Source organism: Microtus oregoni, unplaced genomic scaffold (genome assembly GCF_018167655.1).
Source record: "Microtus oregoni isolate MIOR12 unplaced genomic scaffold, Mior012 000005F_ref0000423, whole genome shotgun sequence".
Classification (NCBI taxonomy): domain Eukaryota; kingdom Metazoa; phylum Chordata; class Mammalia; order Rodentia; family Cricetidae; genus Microtus; species Microtus oregoni.
In genome coordinates, this window is record NW_024543064.1 from 8192575 (window position 1) to 8213768 (window position 21194).

At 48.6% G+C, this 21194-nt stretch overlaps 1 protein-coding gene across 1 annotated transcript in view; it reads right to left on the reverse strand.

Annotated features, from left to right (window-relative positions):
* The window catches only part of LOC121448014 (serine/threonine-protein kinase mTOR), a 110852-nt gene that overhangs the window by 20418 nt on the left and 69240 nt on the right, over positions 1-21194 (reverse strand). The window contains exons 32-46 of the mRNA XM_041651552.1: positions 19996-20111; positions 18325-18402; positions 18025-18132; positions 14698-14823; positions 14496-14627; positions 9738-9853; positions 8643-8760; positions 6659-6907; positions 6026-6126; positions 5479-5575; positions 5094-5192; positions 4764-4886; positions 4497-4679; positions 3473-3607; positions 3122-3296 (exon numbers count right to left, since the gene is read on the reverse strand). Coding sequence (XP_041507486.1) covers positions 3122-3296; positions 3473-3607; positions 4497-4679; positions 4764-4886; positions 5094-5192; positions 5479-5575; positions 6026-6126; positions 6659-6907; positions 8643-8760; positions 9738-9853; positions 14496-14627; positions 14698-14823; positions 18025-18132; positions 18325-18402; positions 19996-20111 — 1956 coding nt within the window. The remainder of the gene's footprint in view (positions 1-3121; positions 3297-3472; positions 3608-4496; positions 4680-4763; positions 4887-5093; positions 5193-5478; positions 5576-6025; positions 6127-6658; positions 6908-8642; positions 8761-9737; positions 9854-14495; positions 14628-14697; positions 14824-18024; positions 18133-18324; positions 18403-19995; positions 20112-21194) is intronic.

Genomic DNA, 21194 nt, shown 5'->3' on the forward strand with positions numbered 1-21194 from the left:
GGGGGAGGAGCAGCTAAGTAGCATTGGAGCCTGTCCTGGCACTAGCTTTGTAGACCAGGCTGGCTTTGAACTCACAGAGATCAGCCTGCCTCTGTGAGTGCTGGGATTAATGGTTTGCACCATGACCTTTAAAAAGGTAAGAGTTCCTTCTTAAGCTTCTCTCTCTCTGTTTTTTAAAGAGACAGGGTCTCATGGAGTCCATTCTGACCTTGAATTTGTAATGATCCTCCCAGTCTTTGCCTCTGGAATACTAGTTTATGTGTGCCACCAAGCCCGGTTTATATTGTCCCATAGTTCCAACTCAGGGTGCTGTGCATGAAAGGCATGCAGCTACCAACTGAACAATATTCATAGCATCTCCATTAAATACTAAAGGCCATCACTGGTGGGACCATGATTGATTGACGGGGGTGAATAATCACTGTGCTCAAGAAGCAAGCATTATTTTTTTAAAGGTTTGTTGTTTTTACACATATGTATGAATCTTGTGAGCATATGTGTCCAGGTGCTCATGGAAGCCAAGAGTTTCAGATCCCTATGAACCTGAGATCTCTCAGCCCCTAGATAGATGGCTCTAAAGCTAAGAGCCTGTACTGTTCCTACAGGGAACACAAGTTCTGTTCCCAGCAGCTCACAACTCTCTGTGACTCAGGTTCATAGGGATCTGAAACTCTTGGCTCATGGGGGGCTGGAGAGATGGCTCAGTGGTTAAGAGCACTGGCTGTTCTTCCAGAGGTTCTGAGTTCAATTCCCAGCAACCACATGGTGGCTCACAACCATCTGTAATGAAATCTGGTGCCCTCTTCTGGCGTGTGGGCATACATGGAGGCAGAATGTTGTATACATAAGAAATAAATAAATCTTTAAAAAAAAAAAAAAGAGCCATCTATCTAGTCCAGAAACAAGCCTTATTAAGGGTGAGAAAGGTGGTGAGGCATGCCTGTAATCTCAGCACTTGGGAGGCAGAGGCAAGTGGATCTCTGTGCTCTGTGAGTTCAAGGCCAGCCTGGTCTACAAAGTGAGTTCCAGGACAGCCAGAACTCTGACCTTATCTCAAAAAACAAAACAAAGAGTGAGAGAGTAAACCAGGCATAGTGATGAACGCCTTTAATCCCAGCACTCTGGAGGCAGAGGTAAAGCCAATCTCTGAGAGTTTGAGGCCACCCTGGTCTATATCATGAGCTTCAGGACAGATGGGGCTACATAGTGAGACCCTATCTCAAAAAATCTCTCATGATTTGGGTTCTCCTTCTTATTTAGCTTCTCTAGGATCACTAATCATGGGCTCAATGTCCTTTATTTATGGCTAGAAACCGGCTGACGAGGGAGGGGGACTTGATTGGGGGAGGGGGAGGGAAATGGGAGGCAGTGGCGGGGAAGAGACAGAAATCTTTAATAAATAAATATAAAAAAAATCTCCCATGAACAAACGAATATATAAATAAACAAATGTGAGGAAGGATGTGAGCACAGTCTGGCTGAGACATCTGTCACCACACTGATCCCTGGTTCCAGGGTTGGTTTGGATCATCTAGCTGGCTGGGCAGGTGTCCCTTTCCTCTATTACTGTCCCTCTCAAAGCCATTCACTCTGTCCAGGAGGAGCAGCTGAGCTCCCTGTTAGGCCCTCCACAAGCTCTCAGGAGTGAGAAAGCTGGACTGGACAGCCGGCTTATCAGCTGAGAGTGTTTGCTGTGCATGGAGAGGTGGCTCAGTGGGTAAGAGCACTGGCTGTTCTTCCAGAGGACCCAGGTTCAGTTCCCAGCACCCATCATGGCAGCTCATAACCATCATAACTCCAATTCCAGGGGACCCGACACCCTCTGCTGGTCTCTGTAGGCATGAATGTGGTGCGGAGGCATACACACAGGCAAAATATGCATACACATCAAGGAGGGGGGAATGGGGTCAGGGAGGGAGGAAGAGGAAGAAGAAAGAGGAAGGGAGTAGGAGGGAGGGAAGGAGAGAGAAGATAAAAGGAGAAAGAGGAGGGAGGGAGAGGATGAAAGAGAGCAAGTGCTGAGTAATTATGAGGAATCAGAGGCCCCATCCCAGCATCCACACAACTAATCAGGGACCTTGTAACCCTACTTCCAAGGTGGAGCTGAGACAGGAGGTTTGCTGGGACTTAGTTGCTTTCAGCTTAGCTGAGAAAATGAGAGCCTCAGAGCCTGATATTCAGGGAGAGATCCTATTTTAAAAAGGATCGAGCAGAGTTATAGAGACACTTGATGCCCTCTTCTGTCTTCATTTAAGACACTATTCACATACACATACAATCAGAAACACAGCAGTGGTGGCACACGCCTTTAATCCTAGTACTTGGGAGGCAGAGGCAGGCGGATCTCTGTGAGTTCAAGGCTAGCCTGGTCTACAGAGCTAGTTCCAGGACAGGTTCCAAAGCTACAAAGAAACCCTGTCTCGAAAAACAAAAAAACAAAAAACAAAACAAAAAAACAAAACCCAATCAGAAACACACACACACACTCAGTGAGGAAGCCAGGCCTGGAGGTACATGCTTGCGATACAAGTACTTGGAAGGCAAAGGAGGAGTGCCTCAAATTTGTGGCCAACCTGAGCTACATACACAGTGAGTACAGGGCAGTCAGGAATACAGAATGAGGCCCAGTTCCAACACCCTCTTGCTTCTCTAAAAGGGCAAGAGACCTCACAGAGCTTGAACAGAGCTCTTGGGCCTCCCTTAACTGGTCCAGGCTGGCAGCACTCGGTTCCTAAAACAACTTCAGAGGCAGCTTCATGGTAACACAGTCTACTGTGAGAAGCCAAGTTCAGCCTGCTCATTTCGGACAAGGACGGTAAACCAGGAACATCCAAGAGCACAAAAGCTGTCGTTGTAACAGCTTGTCATAGTCCATGTTTACCTCAGATGCCTTTCTTGGCACCATCAGTTTCCCGTAGCTTCCCACCACAACCGAATGATCAGACAAGGGCAGCGGTCTGCTGCTCACTCAACAAGTGCAGCACTGGGCAAAGGAGGAGACTCACTGTCCTCCCTCTCCCTTCTGACAGAGATGGGGCTGCCGCAGGGAAAATAGCAGGCAAACATTTCAAAAGAAAGGCGGGAACTGAGGCAGGATAGAGGAGGTGAACTCAGTCCTTACCCATCAGGGTCAACTTCCGGGGCCTCTGCTTGGACGTGATGACTTGCAGAGATGGGGCTATGGACTGAATGCGGATGATTGGCTGGTTGGGGTCATAGGTTCCTGGCACAGCCAATTCTAGGTCCCGGCACATCAGAAGTTTGGGGGAAACATACTGCAGCTCCAGTGATGTGAGCTGTGAACAGTTAGGAAAGGATTTAGACTTCCGCCTTTCAAGGGGAACTGAAAAGGAATTTAAGCATTTTTCTTTCATTAAACGGCAGTAAGCGGTTGCTTGTCCTAAAGTCTTCAGCATGAGTGAAGGCTGATGCACAGGATCAGCTCACAAGGCACTCTGCCTCAAGAGCCTACCTGGGGTAACTGCTTGGAGATCCGCCTGAACACGTGATAATAGAGGTCCCAGGCTTGGGTGAGGTCCTTGACGTTCCCTGATTTCATGTACTTCCTGCACCATTCCTGTGCCTCCATTAAATCGCGACCATACGCCTGAGAAGCAAGCAGGGAAAAGTTTCAAGTTACCAAAGTAGCTCAATCCCCTAGCAGACCACACAGATGCCAAGGGTGCCGGAGGGGGTAAAAGCTACCAAGAGGGGATAGCTGAGCAGAAGGGGCTGAGCAGTCCCAACCTTGGAGCTCCCAGGGCATGAATGAGGGTGACCTAACCACAAAGGGGGATTTGGGGAGAATAAGATGGCCTCTAGAGGAATTTCTGTTAAAATTTCAGCAGCTGAGGGAGTGGCTGGGTGGGGCAGTACTTGCCCGTTATGTGTGAGGTCCTGAGTTTGATCCTACCCCTCAGCATGTCAAGAAAATGAAAATAATTTAAGGGGCTAGAGAGATGGCTCAGTGGTTAAGCACACTGGCTATTCTTCCAGGTCTTGAGGTCACTTTCCAGCCCCCACATGGAGGGTCACAACATCTGTAACTGTACTCCCATGGAACTAATACCCTCTTCTGGTGTATACAGATGCAGACAAAACACTCATATACATAGATAAATAAATCTTTAAAAAAAAAGGCCAATACTATTTTTTTTTTTTTAAATAGAAGGATTGGCCAGGTAGTGGTGGCTCACACCTTTATCCCTGCACAGGCAGAGGCAGGCGGATCTCTGTGAGTCCAAGGCCTGGTCTACAAAGTAAGTTTCAGGACAACCAGGGCTATTATGCAGAGAAAGAAAAAAGAAAAGAAAAGAAAGAAGGAAAGATTGTTGTAATGACTATATTTCTAATGTTTTGTTTTGCTTTGTTTTTCTGGGCATGAGTTAGTTCTAGGTCTAGGCTGGCCTTGAATTGCAATTCTCCTGCCCAGAGCATTGGGGCGACAGTTTCCTAACAGTCTGGTGAGGCCATGTCCTGCCACTCTCAGCCCGTACCTGGTTAAAGGATGTTTCCTTCAGAGTCTGGGGGCCCCGCTCCATCATAGCATGCAAGGGCTCCAGCACCTCAAACATGCCTTTCACATTCCTCTCCCCAAAATACAAGCGTGATGCCTCTTCCAGGCCTTCATGCCACATCTCGTGCCAGAGGATGGCGACTCGAATTAGCTCTTCGCTCACCTGGATCAAGGGGAGAAGGAAGGAGGCACAGGTGAGCTACGATTGGGAACATGCGACTTGGAGACAGTAGAGAGACTCACTCACCATCATGGCTTGCTGGACCAGGGTGTTACTGTGCTCACACATGTTCTTCAGGATCTTGTTGGCTGCATTGTGGCGGGCTGTTGTGGTAGACTTGGAAGCCACCGTTAGGGGGTAGATGAGGGCCTGAAGCAAACAGAGGAACACTTGCAAAGGGACTGGGATACGGAACTGATGTGCTTTAAGGAGGATGGCAAAGAAGTGCTGAGGACAGCATTAGCCTGTGGACGTTAGGAAAGGGGCCACTGCATTGGGAGAGGAGGGCCCTGCTCACTGTCGATTCCACCAGCACTGTGTGGGGCACTGGCTCTCAGTCCCGGGGCTGGCACGTACCTGGGGGTGGTAGCGACCAATGTCTGTAAGAAGCTGGTGAATGAGCCGGCCCACCAAGGGTCTGGGTGTGTCGATCCTTGCAATGAGCTGGGGTATAACCTGGCATGCAGGAAGATGCACAGCACGTGAGGCAAGGAAAGAAGACTGATGTCCGAGACAAGGTCTCATGTGGCCTAGGCTTGTCACGATCCCTCTGCCTCCATCTCCCCTGTGCTGGGATTTCAGGCATATGCTTTGACTTAGCAGGTCTTCGGGAGAATCTGTAGTCTGGAGCTTGGGACCAAGCTTACGACACAGGCTGCCTTGCTACTGGGACCACTGGTGATTTCAAGAGGACACAAACGGGATGGACTGTGACCCACACCCACTGACACCAGGTTCTCACCTGCAACCAAGTGTCAATCTGTATGGCCTTCACCCCTTCCACCAAGGCTTCATTGACATCTGGCCAATGACCATAATCAAACCACAAGGTGAGGACTCTGGGGAGACAGGAGAGAGTCACAGGAACTGAGTTTCCTAGCTTGTCTGCTTTCCCCTTGAAGGCTGTGATGGGGACAGAGCCTGGGAGGGACCTCTAAGGATTCATCCCAAGGTTTTGTCCCAGGTCTGTCAGGGTCATTGAGGTACAAGCTCAGTCGCAGAGATGAGGGGGCAGGGTCTGTGCACGTAGAAGGAGGAGTCTGGAGGATGGGCACTGAAAGGCTGGTGAGTCTGACAGTCCCCAGGATGAATGGGAGGCGGCCTCCCCCATCTCACTCCATCTTCACAGCTCCCAGCCTCACAAGTGAGGTCTGGTTGGCTGTCGTGTCTCAGGGGACAAGAGAAGAAAGGCCCATATGCTGACTGTACTGTCCTGACCAGAGGTGGAGTACAAAGACACCTCTACGTCCTGCCACTGATAAGGCCTCAGAAGAATCCTCCCTCCATACCTGAGTGTATCCTGCAGGTTGTTGCCTCTCGACAAGGAGATAGAACGGAAGAAGCCCTGGACGGCAGGGACAGTGTACAGCAAGAGGGTTTTGGACAAATCCTGTGGGGATATAAGTGCGTCACTGACTCTGCTTCTCAGCTCTCGTCTGTGAAGCAGGCACAGCTGTACACTGATGGCGCCCGCTCAGAGGGCGGTTAGGAGTGTGAGGAAACTCATGCCTGGGGCTAACAGCATTCAGAATGCATCCCACAGTAGCCACTGCTTTCCAAATCATAGTGCGGCTTCCTGACAGGGCCGTAGGAGTGGAGTGGAGGCTCTAAACACGCTGTTCTCTGAACTTGTTGGCTGCTCTGTTGCAGTCTGGACTGACAGGCCCAAGGGAGGGAGACAGGGGAAGTGCAAGGCTCTGTCCTCAGAGTGGCCCTGCAGCTGTGGCAGCCACCCCCACACAGGACAGTGCATTAAGGGGATGAGCTCATCTCTGTGGGAAGCAAGGAGCCTTTCTTCAGCCCTGACAGCAGCTCCCCAACACGCAGGCACTAAAACACAGCCTCTGGCACACAGTAAGGCTAGCCCGTCTGTGTGAGCCCCATCCTGCCTCAGAGAAAGCCTCAGTGAATGAGGAGCTCACCTCGGTGACCTTCTTCTGCAGAGGGGAGGGAGTGGGGCTGTTTTCAGTGCTCTCAGCCTCACTCTCGCTGTTGCTGCCCTCTGTGCTGGTGGCAGCAGCGGCTGAGGCAGCTGTGGTGGCAGCAGTGGTGGCATTGGTGATGTTGGCCCCGCTGGCATGACGCAGCTTCTTCTTCTCATCACGGGCTTGGTTCTGATGTTTATAGTGCAGCACTGCTTCAAAGTTCATCACTGCCCATGCATGCCAAGCCTAGGTTCACAGGGCAAGAGTCAAGGGCAGACACAGGCTTGCTCTGATCTAGTGTGAGGCTAGTGTCGGGGCAGGGCTTGACATTCTAAGTCCACCCTGGGGACGGGGCCTTGAGATCAGCAGGACGAGACTGCTTCTACAGACACACAGGAAGGGGGCATTACTGCAACCAATGTGACTCATTCACCTCCTGGGCACTAACGGAACTAGGTTTTATGGTGAGCACTGTGGGGGGTCACAGCAAGAGGAGCAGTGTAGACTTCTTGCCTCAAGGCCTACAGCTTATGCAAGGCAGATGGGGTCAGAGGAAGTGGCAATGGGACACCAGTGATCTGAAGCACTCCATAAAGAAAGGGGCTTGTTAAGCCTTAAATAGAAGCTGAAGAAGGGCAAGGGAGGGGGGTCAGAGAGACAAGAGAGACAATGGCAGTGAGTCTTCCTGGCAGGGGAAAAAAGACAGGTACCTGGAGAGCATGTGTAAAGAACCCAAGGAAACACGTGTGCCTGCAGCTTGGGGCTCACAAGGCAGGGTGGAGACAGCTGGCCAAGAGGCAGAGAGCATAAGGCAGTGGATGTGATGGGCCAAAGGGTCCACTTCATCTGTGACAAAGTGGGGCTTCCTGAGCTTTATTTTTTCAGATTTATTTTTTAATTTTACTTTATGTTAATGGATGTTTTGCCTGCATATATGTATATGTACCACATGCATGCCTGGTACCTGTGGAAGTCAGAAGAGGACACCAGATGCCCTGGAACTGGGGTTCAGGTGGTTTGTGAGCTCTGATTAATAAGGGTCCCACTAAGCAAAACTGCGTTTGGTTATTTTTCTAGCTTTGGGCATGCAGCTGTCTGGAAAGGGGAATCATTATTCCTACCGTGGACTGGTGTGTGTGTGTGTGTGTGTATACATGTGTGCATACGCATGTGTATGTTGCTGGGGATGGAATCCACTGCTTTGTACATGCTTGGCAAACGCTCTATCACTGAGCTATCACCCAGCCAAAGTGCAGTTTTCCAGTCAGCATGAAGCGCCTGCAGAGGATAAATACTTTTTATTGTAAATATATCTATGGTCTTCAGATCAATTTTGATCCCAGAGGGAATAATTTAGAAGTCACTGGCAAATATGGAGATTTTGGAGAGAAACTGATGATATAGCTAAACCAAGCAGCTATCACCCAGAAAAGATACCCAAAAAAGAGTATGTGCTCCCCTAAAGACACGGGCACCAGCAGGAATACCCCCTGTACTAGCTAGCCACTTCTTTCATACATTTTCTAGCTGTTTGTCTTTTAGAAAGGTTTCTGGTAATATAATAGAATGTTATCTAGATATTTCCAATAAAAACAAGTCTAAATTCCCAGTAGAGGAATAGTCAGGGACAGAAGACACAAAGCAGCTAGTGTACAGATAACACAAGGGAAGACAGAGTTTCAGAGAACAACCACACGCCCAGATGTTCTAGAATAACAGGCAAGGGAGAGACTGTCAGACAGGTGTGGCCCCAGTGCCACTCGAAACAAGGGTATCATTGGAAGTGGTTCTCAACTCAAAGTCTCAACTGGCGCCTCTGCTGCTCTGGGATTCATAAAGGAAAGCACAGGCTCCTTGGGCCTCTGTCAGACTTCAGGCATTCCAGGGGCCTGGCTGTGACCATGAGAACATGGGAGAACACAAACAGGGCTCCTCGTGCAGAGAACCCAGGGGCTTGGAGACAGTGCCGGCCCTTCCTCACCTTGTACCAGCTGCGGTCATGCTCTGTGGCGGCACTGTAGTACTGCAGCACCTTGGGGATGGTGCTCTCGTTGATGCCCTGAAGGTTCAGCTGCCACTCCCCAAGTTTCAGAAAACACCTGAAAACAGAGAAGCAAGACCCTATGTTGTTCCCTCCCATCAAAGGCCCGGAAGGAGAGGAGCAGATGCTAGGGGTGCCCTAAAGACTTCTGATGTTTACTCTTGCTTTCAAGAGGCAACTGATGGATGTTCAAGCCCATGAAAGGAAGAGAAGGGGAGGTCTATAGAAATATTGGAGGTGTCTTTTCTTCAGATCTGTGCATTCCAATGACAGCATAAACCAGATCCCAGGTACAGGTGTTCCTGCAGGACTCTATAAGCAAGCTTTGTGCAGGACAGTTGTTCACTACTTTTTTCTCATTGATATTTTTCCTCCTCCTTCTCCTCCCCTCCATTCCAGATGGTGATGGTACTAATGAGAGCACCCGCTGATTGCTACTCAAATCTAGGTACTGCTCTCTGTCCTTGATAGTGGGCTCCTGCACCTCACATCACCCTAGGAGACAGGTGTTCTTACTGCTCCTTTATACAGGCACAGAGGGACTAACTTACCTGGAGTCAGGGCTATCTACACTTTGAATCAGTAGTATAGGTGCCATTTTAAAACAAGAAGCCTGAGTCAGTGAGATGGCTCAGTGGGTAAAGACCTCTGCCACCACCCTGATGACCTGAGTTCAATCCCTGGAACTCCTATGGTGGAGGAGAGAGCTGATTTCTGTCAGATGTCCTCTGATCTCCACATGCATTTTGTGACTTGAGAGTACACACACACACATACACACACATACACACACACGTAAAATTAAAAAACGTGTTTAGAAATAAGGTACTGAACCCCACAGCTGGACAGCAGCTGGAGGTTAGCACGTAAGTGCTCTTGCTGCCAGAGCCCTGGGAAGTAAGGGGCAGAGACTGTAGCAGACAAGCTGATGGCTGCCTGGGATACTCTGCAGAAAACTGAGGGATGTCAGCAACAAGCTACTCCAGGTGCCACGAGTGTGCTCTGCAGAAGCGCTGGACAACAGGCGGGGCTCACCTGGCCATGAGCTTGTGCAGCTCCTGCTTGTGCTGCTGGTCCTCAGTGGCAATAGCATGCTGGGCCTGCTGCTGCATGGTCTGGACAAAATGCTGCATGTGCTGGAAAGCATCGATCTGTGCAAGGCAAAGGCAGAGAGCCACTTGGCATGTTGCCCAACTGTCAGGGGACCTAAACCAGCACTTTCCAAAAAGGGTACCCTGAGATACAAGGGTGAGGACCACACTGGACAGAAAACAGGGTGTGCTGCCTGGAGAGAGCTGGGTTATTCCAGAATGTTCATAATTTACTCACATGTTAGCTTTCCCTGCCAACTCTAATTATCCTTTAACAAGTCCTGGGAAACCCACATGCCTGACCAACACAGGTAACAATTCAGATGAAGCAATCCGAAACAAGAGCATGCTTCACTAACAAAGTATTGCCCCACGGGAAATCAGGATGATGGGAACAGTTTCCAGCTAGTGAATCTTGGCATGGATGTAAAACACTACGACACTTGGAGTCTTCGCCACCGCAGATCAGCTACAAGCCCAAACCCACATGAAAACAGAGAAGACCCTCATGCACCCAAGTGGAGGAGGGAAGTCATCATCTAGACAGGCCACTAAAGTGGGGCAGTGGCGTGGGAGAGTCTTTACAGCATCCTCCAGCCATCAGGTCTGGGATCTGACAGGAGGCAAGTAGTGGGCATCTAAGGAACAGACAGCTACGCTGAGCAGGAGCAGTGCAGGCCAGCCTGCTGCACCCAGACACGCCAGCATCTTGACACATGGGGCCATAGGATTTTGTTCGGGTTTTGTTTGGTGGTGCCGGGCAAGCGCTGCTGCCATGGAGCTGTAGCCTCAGCGAGCGCTTCTAGGACAGGTGGACTGTGCAAACATGTAAAGTATACATTAAAAAGTGATGTAGCCTAAACCCACCAACAGGGAGAACAGCGTGAGGATGCTGCCAAGGTTGTACATGCTTCTCTACAGAGGGAAGGGGACCCAACGCGTCAAGAAGCTTTAGTGGGCAGTGGCGGCACACAGCTTTAGTCCCAGCACGCAGGAGGCAGAGGCAGACGGATCTCTAAGTTTGAGGCCAACAAACAAACAAAAGCATTAGGTCTTCTTATAGTAAGTCATGTAAAATTCTGATCTTTCCTATAACAGAAACAGGCTACCATGTAAAAATGGCCTAGATGGAAAGCAAAACTCTCTGGCTATGCGTAAGACTAAACCTACATACTTTTAAATGTAAGAAATCAGTTAGTACTAAAAAATAGATATTTTTGTGTTTTTTTTGGGGGGGGGGTTTCAAGACAGGGTTTCGCTGTAGTTTTAGAGCCTGTCCTGGAACTAGCTCTTGTAGACCTGGCTGGCCTTGAACTCACAGAGATCTGCCTGCCTCTGCCTCCTCCCAACTGCTGGGATTAAAGGTGTGTGCCACCACTGCCCGGCCTGTTTTTTTTTTTTTTTTTTTGGTTTGAGGAAGGGTTTCTCTATACAGTCCTGGCACTCACTCTGTAGACTAGGTTGGCCTCAAGCCCACAGAGATCCACCCGCCTCTGCCTCCCACTTGCTGGGATTAATGGAATGTGCTACCGTGCCTTGCCTGAAATAGTGGTTTAATGTCATGCATAGTGGCATACACTTCAAATCATTTGGGAGACTGAGTCAGGAGGAAGTAAAGTTTGAAAAAAATCAAAAACCAAACAAAGAACACTGGGGACAGAGCCTACACCCAATAAGTGCCCCGTGAGCACAGCTGGTGGTGTGGGTTCAGACTGAAGGATGATGCTCCTTTACGTGATCCTCAGTGCCCAGGGACCAGAGAAGGAGGTAAGGGAACACGATGTGCAGTAAGCAGGTAGACCACAGCAGGGCTGGGAAATTCTGCTCCAACAGAACTATGGTGCTGGGGGCCGGGAAGCTGGCTCAGTGGTTAAGAGCACTAGTTGCTCTTGCAGAGGACCTGGGTTTAGGTACAAGTACCTAAATGATAGCTCACAATCACTTGTAACTCCAGTTCCAGGGGATCCAAAATTCTCTTCTGACCTCTGCAGGCAATAGGCATACATGTGGTGCACAAACATGCAGGCAAAACACTTATACATATAAATAAATAAAAATTGTGATGCTGACAATTGGCCTCACACAGGCCAAACATATGTTCTGTTTTCCAGTTATACCCTTAATCCATTTTTCTTTTTTTTCTTGAGACAGGGTTTCTATGCATAGCTCTGGATGTTCTGAAATTCACTATGTAACCAGGCTGGCCTTGAACTCAAAGAGCTGTCTGCCTCTGCCTCCTGAATGCTAAGATTAAGGGCGAGTGTCCTCAAGAGCTCGCCCAGGATCACTCAGTGCCCTCAAGAGCTTGCCCAGCAGGAACTACACCAGGAGTTTTGGTGCCAGGTGTTCAGAGCCCTTATACTCTGTGATGTCACTAGCTCTCATCATTCTTCAAATAGGTTTCTAAATCTTGAACCTCATCTGATACAGAAATGAATACTTAACATTGGTATGGACTTTGGTTTATTGATACAAATTTAAGGTCAATTTTATTATATGTCTATTTCTATTCTTGTTTAAGGTATTATGTTTATATAGCTCAAATAAAAATATAATGTATAATTAAAATTATGGGTTAACAGATAGTCATCTATAATAGTCAAGCTTGTAGCCATGTTAGTTAGGTTTTCTAGATATACAGAGATATATCTCAGAGGAACAGGTATTCTTCAAACCTTTCAAAGACCTACAGAATACAGCATTTAAAATGTTTTAAGAACTTAGAGTTTTCTGGACAGTGAGATATGTCTGCTGCTGGCAGCACCAATTTCAAGAGGAAGACGGGCATTGAAGAGGCTCCTCACGGAGTTTGCTAGCCATTTGAGCAAGAGACTGCTCTTGCCTGGACTGTTTGACGGTATGCTACGTAAACTAGACATGCAGGACCCACAGAAAGATGACTGCTGAACTTGCCTAAAGAAGGTGAGACAGTCCTCCAAGGATCCTCCTTCATGAAAAAGTCTGCCAGACATTCTTCAGGACACAGAAGAAAGTGATTGACAAACTGCCAATATAGGCGAAACTGTCTTTCAAATTTCTTTCTTTATGGAAAAGTCTGCCAGATACTAAGGGCCTGTGGGCTGAAGATGGATGCCTTAACATTATAAAACTTTGGGTGACTGTCCAGGCAGTGAGATGTTTCTGTCAATTTTAGACCTTTGGAAGTTGCTTACAATGCCCTTCCAGTTTACTTAGGTAATATTATATCCTTCTGGGGTCTTTAATGGAGTTTAAGACAGATAGTTATAGTTTTCCTTAGTTATGATAAAAGATAAATTAGATATAAAACTTTAGACTCACAACAATAAAACATGATAGAATTTTTTTTAATTTTGCCAGATACTAATAGACTAAATATTGTAACTGTAATTCTTGCTTGATACCTGCTTTGTTATATGTAATGTTACCATGTTAAAGTTAAAACCTTTCTTTTTATTTAGACAGAAAAGGGGAGATGATATGGGATTTCCCTCTGTATATTGGGAATATATTTTATTACCATTGGTTCACAAAGAAGCTACTTTGGCGTATGACAGGGCAGAATAGAGCTAGGTGGGAAAACAAAACTGAATGCAGGGAGAAAGAAGGTGGAGTCAGGCAGATGCCATGTAGCTGTTGAAGGAGAAAGATGCCAGAACCTTATCAGTAGGCCACAGCCTCATGGTGATACAAAGATGAATAGAAATGGGTTAATTTAAGATAATAGCTAGAGCCGGGCGATGGTGGCACACGCTTTTAATCCCAGCACTCAGGAGGCAGAGGCAGGCAGATCTCTGTGAGTTTGAGACCAGCCTGGTCTACAGAGCTAGTTCCAGGTCAGACTCCAAAGCCACAGAGAAACCCTGTCTCGAAAAACCAAAAAAAAAAAAACAACAACAACAAAAAAAAAACCCCAAAAAACCAGATAATAGCTAGCTAGAAAGACGCCTAAGTTGTTGGCCAAACAGTGTTGTAATTAATAAAACTTCTGTGTGATTATTTGGCAGTTGGGAAATGAATGAGCAGTCTCTGCTTAACACTCACCAGAATTTGTACGACTCAGAAAGTCTGTATGCTGTGGGTAATCTGGGCAATAGCAGAGGGCAAGGCCCAGTTAAAGTGCAGGTACTTTGCTACTGACTTCATTCTGGGTAGCATTCAAAGTCATCCGAGTCAACCACCTTAGGGAACACTACAAGACTGCAGTGGGGAGAGAAGGCTGAGTTCTCTCCTGTAGGGAGGGATGACAGGGGCCCAAGCCTGGTCTTGCCTCCGAGGACTATATTTTGTAAATCGCCACCATCATCCAGAGATTGTTTCAAAACAAAACCCAAGAGCTTGTCTGTTTCCCAAGGACTTGTCTGCAAACAAGGAGGAATTCTAGGCTGGCATCAGGGAGATCTTCCCTCCCTGCTGTGGTATCTCTCCTGGCATGGCTGACACACTGGAGCCCAAACCGATGACAAGAAAGGAGTCCAGAAGTCTGAGAGAGAAACCCAGCTGGTCTTTAAAAACGCTAGTCCATGACCGCACAAACACAGGACTTGGTGCCAACGTCAGCCTTCTCTTGTAGGGCAGCACTCTTCAGATCCCAACCACCACAACTGCGACTACAGGCATCATTGACCAAAGGTACAGATGTCTCTCTCTGACTGGGACTCCCTCCACACTGTAGGTATGGTAAGGACACTGACTCCTCCTGGTGGGGTGGGTAGGAACATACCTTGCGAGCACTCTTCCACATGTTTTTCATGTAGGCGTAGGTCACTTGAGGGTGAACTGTTGGCAGAGGATGGTCCAGTTGCCGAGACGGATCAACTCCCAAGAGCAACACTAAGGTTTTATGAGCAAGAGCCTTAAAAACAAGAGGGCAAGTTACAAACAGAACTGGGCAGGGCACCACCCCTGGAGTAGGGGTTACTCACCAGTCTGCCGCTCTTGCCACATAGGCTTGCATACTTGAGCCAGGTTCTCATGTCCTCATGAGGGTTGACCACCAGGGACCGCACCATGAGGATTTTCTGCCAGTCTTCCACAATACGCTGGCAGCCCTGGAATGTTCAGAAACGAGGGTTAGACCTGTCTCTGCTCCACCTGAACCCCATAGCAGCAGCCACGTCTGCTCCCTGTGAATGCATTGCTCGCCTCCCAGGGACTTGTCAACAGGCGGAGGAGCAGTGGGGCGTGGTGCCTGGAGCTGTGTCCTGGCTGTGATTACTGTGACTTTGGAAAAATTATTTAACCTTTTTGACCATCCTGTGGATTGGAATGAAGATAGTATTAACTTCACAGGACTGTGGTAAAGGGTAAATTAAATTAAATTCCTTTGTGGGTTGTAAATATTTTTTTCTCCATTTGTATGTACACAGGCATGCACAAACCACATCATGCATGTGGAGGTCAGAGGACAGTTTGGAAACCATTATCTATCCACCATGTGGATTCTGGGAACTGAACTCAGGCAGGCAGACATGACAGAAAGCACTTTTATTTGTTAAGCCATCTTGCTGTCTCCAATGTAGTGAGTGTGTGTGTGTGTGCGTGTGTGTGTGTGAGAGAGAGAGAGAGAGAGAGAGAGAGAGAGAGAGAGAGAGAGGCGGAGGCAGAGGCAGGAGGATCTCTGTGAGTCTGAGACTGGTCTATACCTCAAGTTTCAGGCTAGCTGGAACTACATGGTAAGACCCTGTCTCAAAAGTCAAAAATCAAATAAACAGGGGCTGGAAAGAAGTTTAGTGGTTAAGAGCAAAGGCTGCTCTTTAGAGGACCTAAGTTCAATTACCAGCACCCACACGGCAGCTCACAACTGTCTATCCAGGGGATTTGACAACACCCTCTTCTGGCCTCCACAGGAACTAGCACATATATGGTACACAGACATGCATGCAGACAAAACACTCATATTCACAAAATAAACAAACAAATGCCCCCTCCCCCAAACCAAAAGAAACAAAACATAAGAAAGAGCTGAATTTACTTCCATGTAGATTCTTTATAATTAGAAGGAAACCGAGTAATTTAATTATTATCACAGGGGTTAAGCTGTTTTTTTCTGCCTTAGCACACGTGCTCGCTGTGGTGCATGTGTGGAAGACAGAGGACTTGAGAGAGCCAGCTGTTTTCTCATCTGCCATGAAGGTCTCAGGGGATCAAACTCAGGACAGCAGACTTGGCAGCAAGCCCCTTCGTCACTGGGCCATCATCCCAGCCTGCGCTGATTTTGTGCCAAATGATCACTAGGTGTTAGGTGAACTTTCCCATTCTTGCTGAGAAAAAGCCTCTCTCAGGAGGGAGATGTGTTCCTGAGATCTGCCACTCATGTGTGAAATTCACAAACCCCAAACCTAGTGACAATGATCTCTGGTTTCTGTACGTAACAGAAGAGGGTGCACACTGGGCCTGATCTGGGAACCTGAGGCAAAAAGACACGGAGCTAAGGCTGACCTCCTCAACTGCCTCATGGCAAGCAGTGGTTTTAAGGATCTGAAATGACTTGACCACGAACGTGGCAGCTTTTCAGCCCCGGCAGCTCGCTGAGTTTTGACTGCACACCACCTTCCAGAGCCAAGTTTCCAGCAGGGCAACTCTATTTCCAGCTTTAGGGAGCAGCTTCCCAGCCCATGAGGTTGGCAACAATGACTTGGAAAGTTAGGAAAAAGTACACGGAGTGATTGCTTTGATCACTTCTCACCAACAGCTAGCTTCTCCGCATGCTGTCATTTGGCTCCCTGTAGTCTGAAAAGCAGCTTGCTGTCTGAAGAGAGGACTCAGGAAGGGGATGGCAGTGCTCTGAACTCGGCGAAGCCAGCGTGAGCCTCTCTTCCCACCCCATTCCCTCAGGCCCCTTTCAAACTGTGTTTCTAAGTTCCCCACGTCAGAACGTCTGCAGGTCATCAGCTCCCTGACTTGGAAGCTCCACACCCCAATCACAGTCATTTCAAACACCAGGTGTGTCCAATCCTAATGGGCAGGGCTTTCCCTGTGGAATTATTCTTCTGGTGCCCAGGAGACAATTTTCCATCAAAACATTCACTGGGCATTTGTAGTTACAAATAAAACATGTAGAGGAACTGTACGTGCTCACTCCGGAGGCACGAATGACTGTGCCCAGTGCTCTTTCCTGTCCAGTGGAATGTGCCCTGGTGCTTCCTAGACAGGAATGCAGCCTGGAGTCAAAGAGCCTACTGAAAAGCCTGGAGGCATAAACTTTGACTGGAGAGAGAAGTGGGAATCAGGTGTGGATGTAGCCAAGAAGAAATAGCTTAAAATTGTAGGGAGACTAGTGGTTCCCGAGCAGTGCGTGCTCAGGTGCGTGTGTGGTTCCCGAGCAGTGCGTGCTCAGGTGCGTGTGTGGTTCCCGAGCAGTGCGTGCTCAGGTGCGTGTGTGGTGCCCAAGTAATGTGTGCTCAGGTGTGTGTGTGGTTCCTGAGCAGTGTGTGCACACATGTAGTTACCAGAGAAGTGTGTGCTCAGGTGCGTGTGTGGTTCCCGAGCAGTGTGCGTTTAGGTGCGTGTGTGTGGTGCAGGAGATAGAACTCAGGACCTGGGAATGCCGGGAAAGCGCTCTACCACTGACCCACACTCCTAGTCAGTTTGTTCTTTGTGAGGACCTTTCCCTCTAAATATTCAAGGACTGGGGGATAGGCTGCCCTTTCAGGGGCACGTGAGACCATCTTAGAGGTGGTGCCGGCTCCTTCCTCATGCTGCTATGATCAGAATGCCACACTGAAATGGTGAGGCCTTGGGAAAGTCTCTACGAGGTCTGAACAGAACGCTAGATGGAGTCTGACTGAAGAGTTGTCACAGTAGGGTTTCTGTCTCAGAGCACCTAGCAACTCTGGTGGCCAGTAAGTACACTTATAAGGCTGGCGCTCAGTTAAGTCATTTGGGAGCCAGGAACGATTCCGAGCCTGGGTGTATATCCACGTGTGCTAAGTTAAGTGGCAAAGAGAGTTGCCCTCCAGGTGACTGCACTGTGTGGAGGCCTCGGCTGGAGCACTGAGAACCAATGACCCGGAGTTTACGGTTTCCAAATGGTGATCCTAGTGTCATTTGCTTAGACACACGTCCTCCCGTCTCTAGATAAGCCCCAAAGGAGGCTGCTTTGCTGGGCGCACTCGCAGCCACAGCTGAGGTTGGTTAGCTTTTGAAGGTTCTGCTTAGTAGAGGTGGGGGAGGAGAAAAAGGGTGGGGTGCAGGGTCTCACACAGGCCGTGGGCGGGGTGGGGTGGCAACTGGGGCTGTCTCCAGCTTACCTGCAGTCTCTCCCACCAGATCTGGCGGATGATCTCCCGTCGCTCAGGGACAAGTTTGTATTGGATAACCTCCTCCAGCTCGGACAGCATATGGCAAGAAACCATGGCCTGATGGAAGCAGATCACATTTCAACCTAATTACTGCACACACAACCTCCAAGCTGGTGAACCTGAACCATTCCTTTTGGTATCAGGGTATCTGCTAACCCCAAAAACAGCAAGTTCTCAGCAACCCGCTGAGTCCTCTAGAGCCCACTCATTAAAGCTCTAGATGCCAACAGCGTGCAGACAAACACTTACCCCGTAGGCTCGGCTGTAGCTCTCCCCTGCCATGGCAGTCAGCTCAGCATCCAGCAGGTCCCTGGCCTTGTCAATGCACTAGAAAAGAAACAAGGAGGCTCTAGGCCGGGGCTTTGCACTTGGGGCTTCACAGAAGTTATTTTGTCTCACTTCAGTTCCAGTGATGAAGCAAAACACTCGCCACATCAGGACAGAAATTCCCCTTAATCTAGACGGCTGGAGAAATTCCCCTTAATCTAGACGGCTGGAGAAATTCCCCTTAATCTAGACGGCTGGAGAAATTCCCCTTAACCTAGACGGCTGGAGAAGGACTCTACCAGTGTCTCATCAAAGACAGCAGCACACAGCGTCCACAAGCAGAGGCTCCGGTGACACTCACTCACAAGCTTGGTGGCGAGGAGGAGGGAATGTGTGCTATGGGACAGAATCACTGCACTCTTGCATGCTAAAGGGACGTCCGTGGGGCTGTCTTCTTTTCACTTTCCCTGATGGGTGTGTTGTCACAACTCACTGGGCACGTCAGTAGCTCCGAGGTGGGCATTGCCTCTGGTTTCTTTTTTTTCTTTTTTTTTTCTTTTTTTTTTTTTGGTTTTTTTCGAGACAGGGTTTCTCTGTGGTTTTGGAGCCTGTCCTGGAACTAGCTCTGTAGACCAGGCTGGTCTCGAACTCACAGAGATCCGCCTGCCTCTGCCTCCCGAGTGCTGGGATTAAAGGCGTGCGCCACCACGGCCCGGCTCGCCTCTGGTTTCTAAGCTGCTCCTAGCCTCATAAAGGAGTTCCTCTGCAATGCCCTCCATGGAACTGGGCACCTGTTACTGACCCAGAAGACCTATGGATGGGATCCTTCAGCGTAGGGATATCACAGGATGCCATTCTGAACCTTCCCTGTGCTATCAATTAAACTCCCTCTTGTGGAGGTTTTTCTCCCCTCTGAATGGTTAAGGCTAATTGTTATGTTAGTGTCTCTGAAGTGCTCTGATCACTTCCTGAGCAGCTCGTCCAAGACAGTCTGGTGTCTGACAAGGCGGATATAACCACCTCATTATGCATTCTGCAAGTTAGAACAGTGTGTGCTCCTGGATGGCCAGAAAACCCATTTCTCCAGCATAGTGGGGATCACTGGCTCTCTAAAAATCCTCCATTGGTGAAACTTAAAGCCACTCTCGGGCTGGAGAGATGGCTCAGTGGTTAAGAGCACTGCTTGCTCTTCCAATGGTCCTGAGTTCAGTTCCCAGCGACCACATGGTGGCTCACAACCATCTGTAATAAGATTTGGTGCCCTCTTCTGGCCTACAGGCATCCATGCAGACTACTAAGAATACTGTATACATAATAAATAAATAAATCTTAAAAAAAAAAACATTAAAAAAAAAGCCACTCTCACTAGAAGGAGAACTTAGGCAAGGTGTTTAAAAGGGTCAACAATGACACAAAGAACGATTGCCAAAACAGCTACAATCCACAAGCTGCCCCATGCTCCAGGAACACGACACAGCCTCAGCCTACACACGAATGGTTTCTGAACTCTGCACCAAGGCCATTCCCGGAGTTCAGAGACTTGAACATGGCTGAAGTTCAACAGCTTCTTAACACAGACATATGCGCAAGAACCAAGAAGTCACTCACAGAGATGTTTTCTTCCCTGGCTGGTCTGCATACACATTTTCTTACCTGTTGGGCCAAGGAGAAGAGATCCTGATGTAAGGCCAGCACAGCTCTGTAAAATGCTCCATCGTGGGTATCCCGAGGAATCATACAGGTGTACTCCTCCATGCTGTCCCACTGACCTAGGAGCACAAACATACAGCATGAGGGTAGCTGGCTGGCTGAGTTGGAGGCAGCACTGAGTCCTGTCATTGATATTTTGATTTAGCTTGATGTACACACAAGTTAACAGGACTTGAGCCCTATGTACCAGCTGAGCCCTGCAACCTATTGTGGGGGTTGACTTTAACAAAACCACGTCTGTCTTCTAAGCATCGGCTGATGCCCCAGGCAGTATCATAAAAGACAAGAAGAGGGCCTAACTACAAAGCCTGCACATCAGATGGGCTTAGTGCTGCCCCTCACTAACCCCGAGAACTCCCTCCAGCTTCTCCAGGTAAGATAAAATGTAGGGAACACCGCATAGCTCAATGGAATACTGGGAACTTATATTTTTCTCTAAACAGTTAAAATGGCCATCACACAATTAGAGGACAGGCTTTGACAAATTGTTTGCCCTTTTCACTGTGGCAGTATTTCTGCCTCAGGAGGGAGGAGGCTGGGTCACTGTGCAGTGACCTTATGTCATGTTAGAATGGGGAACTGACTGCACCAGGGAAGAGGGATGTACTTCCCCTGGTGGGCTGAGCAGGCATCAAATGTCAAGCCTGCCAACGCCATCTGCAGAAAAGCTATCAGCCTCATTAGGTGCGAACTGCAGGGCTGCTGTTTTTACAGGCGGTTTCCAGCATTCCACCCCCAGCTATTGGTTCATCCATTACCAATGCCTCTGGGCAAAAGCAGACAGCAAAAGATGACTCCTCAGGAAGCAATTTGTTTTTAAGAGATGTTCTGGACACAGTCCAGAGCTTATGACAGCAGAGCACAGAAACTGTGGCTGGGGATAGGACCCGGGAAAGCTTTGTGCATGCCACATCCTGTCCATCCTCTCCTGTCCCATCAGGAAAGGCCAAGTTGGGGGCGAGAGGGATGGCTCAGTGGATAAGAGTTTATACTGTTCTTGCAGAGAACCAGAGTTTGGTTCCCAGAATCTACACTGGGTGTCTCACAACCACCTCTTGTAAATACAGTTCCAGGAGGATATGAGCCTCTGGCCTCTGTTTGCATGTATCCACATGCCTATAGCTACAAATGCATATACATAA